General features: G+C 34.2%; 1 protein-coding gene across 1 annotated transcript; it reads right to left on the minus strand.

The window, feature by feature from the left end:
- Positions 1 to 7,181: 7,181 nt before the first annotated feature.
- LOC120086833 (protein SMALL AUXIN UP-REGULATED RNA 16-like) lies at positions 7,182 to 7,765 on the minus strand. The gene has a single exon (XM_039043638.2). The coding sequence runs from the start codon at positions 7,656 to 7,658 to the stop codon at positions 7,335 to 7,337; it is 324 nt and encodes a 107-aa protein (XP_038899566.1). The 5' UTR covers positions 7,659 to 7,765; the 3' UTR covers positions 7,182 to 7,334.
- Positions 7,766 to 7,978: the final 213 nt, after the last annotated feature.

The following is a 7,978-nucleotide window of genomic DNA, read 5'->3' on the forward strand; positions in this document are numbered from 1 at the left end:
ATCAATGTATCCTGTAGGAATCAAATCCTTAGGTCCATACACAAGAATATAGTCTCTCGTTCTCCTTAGATACTTGAGGATATTTTTGACAGCGGTCCAATGATCGTGTTCAGGATTGGATTGAAACTTGCTGACGATTCCAACTGCAAAACATATGTCAGGACGTGTACACAACATAGCGTACATCAAACTCCCAACTTCAGATGCATATGGAATTCTGTTCATCTCCTCAACCTCTTGAGGTGTCTTAGGACATTGTTCCTTCAAAAAATGAATCCCATACCTGAAAGGTAATAAATATTTCTTGGAATTTTGCATATTATATCTTGACAACATCTTGTCAATACAAGATGCCTGAGATAGTGCCAATGTTCTATTCTTTCGGTTTCGAAAGATCTGTATCCCTAGAACATACTGAGCATCACCCAAATCTTTCATTTGGAAATGTGTTACTAACCATCTTTTTAGGTCAGCAAGAAAACTTGTCTCATTCCTAATGAGCAAGATATCATCAACGTATAGAACTAATAATGCTACAGTTTTGTTGACTATCTTCTTGTATACACAAGGTTCGTCAACGTTCTTTTCAAAGCCATAAGATTTGATCGCAGTGTCAAATCTTATATTGTAGGATCTGGACGTTTGTTTCAATCCATAAATTGATCGATTAAGCTTACAGACTTTCTGTTCCTGTCTTTTTTCGACGAATCCCTCTGGTTGAGATATAAAAATACTTTCATCAAGATAGCCATTCAAAAAAGTTGTCTTGATATCCATTTGTCATATCTCATAATCGTAATATGTGGTAATGACAAGAAGTATTCTTATTGATTTGATCATGGCAACATGAGAAAAAATTTCTTCATAATCAACTCCTTCTCTTTGGGTAAAACCCTTTGCCACGAGTTTGGCTATATAGATTTGTGCCTTGCCAGTTTGGTCTCGTTTCTCATGTAGATCCACTTACAACCTATAGGTGTAACACCTTGTGGTTGATCTACATATTCTTAGACTGAGTTGAAGTACATAGACTCCATTTCATCGTCCATGGCTTCCATTGTTCCTTGCCGACATCTTCCATTGCCTTCTTAAAGGTTAATGGATTCTTTAAACCATCATCTTGTATGATATTTTGAGTGTTTGTTAAACTCATGTAGCATTCAACCTCCCACTACGACGAGGCATTCCCAACTCTTGGGATGGACGTGACAGGATAACAACCGTTGTTAATGGACCAGCTTAATCAACAATTCTTGTTGATCTTTCTGTAGTATCTTTAGACAGTTCTTGCAATATTAGCTTACTGCGAGGTAAATGATTGTTAATATGATCCACTTCCAAGAATGTTGCATTTGTCGATACAAACACTTTATCTTCTTAGGGATCATAAAAGTATCCTCCTTTTGTTTCCTTGTGATATCGTATAAATAGGCATAATTTTGAACGTGTTTCCAATTTCTTAGGATTCTTTACCAACACGTGTGCTAGACAACCCAATGTACGGAAATGACGTAAACTTGCTTTGCGTCATTTCCATAGTTCATATGGTGTTTTTGAAACACTTTTGGATGGAACAACGTTCAGAATATAAACTACAATCTATATTGCATATCCCCAAAAGGATTGAGGTAATTGAGCATAACTCATCATAGATCGAACCATGCCCAACAAGGTTCGATTTCTTCTTTCTACAACACCGTTTTGTTGTGATGTTCCAGGTATGTGAGTTGGGATTGAATTCCATGATCTACTAGATAGTTCTGGAATTGCAAATCTATATACTCGCCACCGATCAGATCGAAGTGTTTTAATTCTTTTACTTAACTGATTTTCAGTCTCAACCTTAAATTCATAAGTAATATTATCATTTAAAACATGGATCATGTGGTCAGCTTTATTTTTAAAGCATGTGATAACAACATCATATCATAAAACTTTAGATAAATTTCCTATGCGTTAAATCATTCATGAAAACTTGTCTTTGAAAACATTTATTAAAATTTATCACTCACTTTTTAAGCCACTTATTCAAGGGGTCTGTAAGCCTCTCCTACTTGGATTTGCTCTGTGACAAGAAGAGGTCCCTTAGTTAGAATCATTAACTCCATTTTGAGCTTTACATGATACTTAATTCATCATTGTCACATACATGACTCTAACACTTCTTAGCTGAACTAACACATCACTTTTACTTTGCCAATTTACCTTTCCTTTGGCTTGTGCTTAGCTCCCCTTTCACTCGGGTACACAATGGTCGCGAGGTCATACTTTAGTGCTTATGCGACAATCAGCCTTGCGCACTAACTACATGGTTATGCGTTTGTTGCATACCCCTGCGCCTATGTGCCAACCGTTTCACGTGCCTCACTTTGTGCCTATGCGCTTTATCGCATACATTGGCTAGTCAGCTGTCTGCTTGTTCATCAATAGCATCAATTCAGACTTGAATTCTTCTGAACATCATAACTTAGATTCCAGCCATTATTTAACTAAATTTTTTTCCATAAATAGTTCAAAATATTTTTAGCATGCTTGCCTTAAGATTTTCCATCGAATTCCTCTTGCCTGGGCTTGATACTACACAAATCTCCTTAATCTTGCTTAGAAATTTCATAGAACTTCAAGCACTCCTAAGCATTCTTTCCCTTCCATAGGCGTTGGCTAAAATTTGGCAAAACATTCTCCTTCTTCACAAAGCCTATTTATACTTGGATTTGCATAAGGAGTTTGTCTAATTAATTGCCACCTGGCATACTTATCCTTATCTTAGCCTCTTTAGAGCTGCAACATGGTCCCCTAACCGAGCAATTAAGCTGCATATTTAGCTTAATTTCCATCGCATAAAGCTTGCATCCACTTAGAACTCCTTTACTATTACATCGCATAGTCTCGACATTAACGCATTGTCTTACTTCAAGCATCTTCGCCAGGCTTTCTGCATAGGCAAGTTTCATCCTTTCCATAACTTACTTCATATCTTCACATAAGCCTTGCGTTTATCCAATCCTTTTCTGATCATCGCATGCTTTCCACGATCGCTTCACCTTACCTTAGGTGTTCTTGGCAAATCTTATGTAGTCAATCTTGGTTGACATTATGCTTGGCCACTAACTTAACCTATTTCTCAACCTTTCAAATAACTCATGGCCTCTCTTAAGCTTATTTTCCTTTCTTACAGCAATTGGTCACATAACATCTAGATGAGTTGGCCACATAACTTAACCTGTCTTTAATGCTTGGACTTCCATTTCCTATCTGAGTGTTAGCTTCCTCATTAGTTACCCGAGAGCATACATTTCAATACTTAGCTTATTTCCCCTGCCCTCGAAAGCACTTGAGAGTTTTTTCTTAAACACTTAGAAAATTTTCTTCTTCCTTAACAACATACACACACTCATTCTTCTCCTTTTTTTATCATATACTTTCACATCTATACATACATACATCACGAACACTTGCTTACTAGGAATTAATTAGATGGCTTATAGGACTTAAATATAATTAATTAATAAAACAAGCTTAGGGGCTTAGAGATAAACTACTATTAGTGTCTATCAATAGATAATAATTTTGTTGATAGTTTTTTACTAGTTGTTGATATTTTTCTTGTTTTTACAGAGATATTAATTAAAATGACAATAATAGACAATGAAAGACCAAATGATAGACCAAGTGATAGAACATTATCACAACCTGATAGATAGTGATAGACTATTATCATTATCTATCAATAGATAATGATTTTGTTCATAATTTTGTTTCCATCAACTATACACTAGACGTTGTTATTGAATATGAAATTTTTGTTGCTTTTAGATAGTTGTGATAGACATTGTTATCATTATCTATTACAGATAGACACTGATAGTAGTCTATCCATAGATAATTATTTTGTTGTTACTAGTTGTTGATAGTTTTATTTATTTATTTTAGATAGTTTATGATACATACACTAGACATATTTATTGAAAATTTTGTTGCTTTTAGATAGTTGTGATAGACATTATTATTAGTGTCTATCACAGATAGACGTTGATAGAAGTCTATCAGCATCTATCAATGATAGAAACTGATATAAGTCTAATAGTGATAGACATTAATAAAAGTCTATCAATGTCTATAGTGATCGAAACGAATAGAAGTTTATCATTGATACTATCAGTGATAGAAACTGATACAAGTCTATCATTGATAGAGGTTGATAGAAATTTATTAGTGGCTATCAAGGAGAGAAATTGATAGAAGTATATCGCTGATAGAGATTGATAGAAGTATATCGATGTCTATCCGTAATAGAAACTGATACAAGTTTATCATTGATAGGGGCTAATAAAAGTCTATAAGTGATAAAAACTGATAGAAGTCTATCCAACCAACTGCTACCCGCCACCCGCCACCTCAATCCTTGACTTCCAACCACCATCAGGGGAAAAATTACTGGTCCGGTCAGCTACCAACTTAGCCGACCAAAACTACATAGAAAAAATTACAAAAAAGTCGTTGAATTAATGAAAGTACTTCCCGAGGATGATCCACATAGCTTTACACAACAAGCGAATGTTCATTGTGGTTATTGTAATGGGGCGTATGACCAAGTGGGGTTTTTAGTTGTGGTGCAAGTTCATAATTCGCGACTGTTTTTTCCATTTCATAGATTTTATCTTTAGTTTCATGAGAAGATATTGGGGGAGTTGATTGGGGATTCGAGTTTTGCTTTGCCGTTTTGGAATTATAATGCTACTGGTGGAATGAAAATGCCAGGGATATATGCGGAAGAGAAATCTTCGCTTTATGATGAATTACAGAATGAAAATCATTTGCCATCGAGATTGGTCGATTTGGATTTTGGTGGAGTTGATCCATCAAAATTTTCATCTACCCACACAATAAAAAACTTTAAGGCCATGGATGAAGAGGAGGAAAGGATGAAGGAAGTTGGCGGTGAGAAGGAGCAGGAGAAGGAGGCTGATCGTTTTTCTACCCGTGAGGATGAAGAAATCTATCGGCGAAGTTCAATTGAAATGAGGCAATTTGGGTATTTTAAAAAATTTTAAATTTACACCATGTGATGCAATTTTTTTTTATTTTTTTTTTGCTATTTCCTTTTTTTACGTCTATTAGAATTTTCCTAAAATATGTATAAGATCTCTTTAAAGGCATAGATTAACATATATTATAAAGAAATGTTGAAATCAGATCAATCCATTATTTGAGTACATCTTCTTTCATTTAACTCTATTTCCCCATGTTAAAGTGAGCTAAATTCAACTGTATTTTATTTAGAAAGAATTATATAATAATTTTTCTTGATACTTTGATAGATTAAGTAAATATTTAGTTGATTTTAAATTGAATCATGTGAAAATAGTTACAAATCACTTCAGAATATTTTAAATTAATTTATTAAAAGCTTAAATTTTGATTAGAAATCGTAATAATTTTAGGTATTTGGTTGACACAAAATTGAGAATTTTAAATGATTGAAGATGAAATTGAGAATTGACTTAATGATTAAGGATCATGATCTTCTTAAATAGCCTTTTTCTAAATAAAAAGATAGAAGGTGAATTTGTTATCTCATAGAGATTTAGAAGAAATGAAATACTATTTTTTCAAAAAAAATAATTATCATTTTCTACCTTTAGATTTTTTTTTTTTTAAAAAAAGAAAAACATTATAGACATGTAATTCAACTCTACGGAGGGATGAAGAGGGAGAGTGAGTGAGTGAGTGAGTTAAAAATACTCTTCAATATTCTAAAAATAGGGTCAATTAAAAGTGCCCACATTTAGAAAGTCTTAAATTATTTTGCATGAGATGTTTTTCTCCCTATCTAATTTTCCATTTTATACTATTAGCATGGACCCATAAACTATATTTTCAAGGTAAAGAACTAAATTCAACCCAGGATTTAAATATCTAATATTTAACGATAAATTTATAAATATCTTAATCAATTAAATCATACACGATAATAAATCGAATAATTGATAAAGAAAAATACTTAGGTGCATTTCAAGTTGTACCCACTTTTATATCGTATACTCAAATATCCAATCAAAATTGTCACGTGACAAACTTTTCTTTTTTAAAAAGAATTTTATATAGGATATCATTTTTAGAATTAATAATTAAGTGTACAATAACATTTTTAAATAATTTTAAATAAAGAAAAATCTATTCATGATGGATTGGATTTAGATTTTATTATATCTATAAATTCTGTTGTACTACACTATGTATAGTATATTATTACTTTAAGTTTAATCGTTATATTTATAACTATTTTTTTATTTTGTGATTAAAGAAAATGTACTTTAAGCTCCACCCAAATTTTACTCATTGGTAAATAATATTGATCATTAGTTCAACAAAATGGTATATTTTGACTTGTATAGTTGTTTGTTTTAAGTTTGTAACCAATTTTATTATTTTTAAAAAAGAAAAAAGAAAAAAATAGAAAGGGCAGGTTTTGTTGAAATAGCCCTAAAAAGTCATTCCATCTATAGTCCCATGTCCTACGCCCTCCTCTTCCCTACGCCTACTATTTCCGACTCCATCCCCCACACACTGATCTTCATTCCTAACCGTCCGATCCTCAGATAAGTTTATTTATTTATTTTTTATATATATAGAGATTTTCTACTGGGGTTGTGGCCCCCACCCACATGGGTTCCTGGAATCCGGAGGATTTTTATTTTTCCACTGCGTACTCCTCAGTCCGCTCTTCCAAACTTGTCCCTTTCAAATTTACTTATTTACTAATTAATTTAAATTACCATAATGTCCTTATGGTAATCTTTTATGTAATATATAATTATGGAAAGGGGAAGTGAAAGGGAAAGGGAAAGGGAAAGCGTTGGGGGTGTGACAGAACATTCCATGGCGTTTGGATTCCATTTTTCAACAGTTTTAACGGCAAAAAACGGTTTTAGTGAATCGAGAAACTCCAACCGTGAACGAAAATAAGAAATTAAACAAAAAGAGAGTGGACAAAACCCTTAAAATCAGTGACTAAATTTGAGGATTGAAAGACAACAAAATCACATTCACAAGAACAAACCCACTCTCTCTCACCGTCATTAGTCAAATTTGCATTTCCCCAAACTAATTACAGTTTCTTTTCTTGCATCGGGAATCGTGGCTTCAATTTCGACTGTTAAATTTCAAAGAAAAGGAAAAGAAAGAAACAGAGAGATTTCGCATTATATGGCAGAGAAGCAAGTGCAGCAGCTTCATCGCTTTAGCCAGAACAAAAAAGAAACACTGACTAAACTATAGCCCTATATATATATATATATATATATATAGTTATATAATAAAAGAGAAATGAATTAAAGTTGAGTAAGAAGCGATGAAGTTAAGGCCTGAAACACATGTTCATCGCAAGGAATAGTGAGTCCTCTGTCATGATCGAACCCAAATTCTTCAGCGGCTTGCTGAAGCAAGATTTGGAAGGGAGGATGATCGAGAAATTTGATGGGGACAATGTGTCTGGTTCGATCCTGACCCACGTAGACAACAAAATGGCCTTTGGGAACATCCAAAGGGAGACCCGCTTCGTCGTACTGGGCCTTTCTCCCTAAGCTGGAGCAGCGCTTGAGTAGCTGCTTGAGCACCGCCGTTTGTGGCATTTTGCTCGCCTTTCTGATGGCCATTGGGTTGTTAGCCTTTTAAAAAACAGAAAGGTAGAGAGAAAGTGGAAAGTGGAAAGTGGAGAGCGAGAGAGGTGAGAAAGGAGAAGGGGGTATTTATGGTGAGAAAAACAGAGAGAGAGAGAGAGAGAGAGGGGAAACAGAGGAAAGGGGGGGTTGGGGTTAATTTGTGGGGTAAATGGACAGACCACGGGCGTTTTGGGAGAAGTGAATGACATGTTTGAACCCAAAACGCCCCCACCTCTTTCTAATTTTCCTACTCATTCCTCTTCTTTGGCCCCTCCTTCCTTTTCTCTTTTTCCTTTGTGTTTTCTTAATTATAA

This window comes from Benincasa hispida, chromosome 9, assembly GCF_027475165.1.
Source record: "Benincasa hispida cultivar pf3 chromosome 9, pf3_genome.v1.1, whole genome shotgun sequence".
In the NCBI taxonomy this organism is placed as follows: Eukaryota; Viridiplantae; Streptophyta; class Magnoliopsida; order Cucurbitales; family Cucurbitaceae; genus Benincasa; species Benincasa hispida.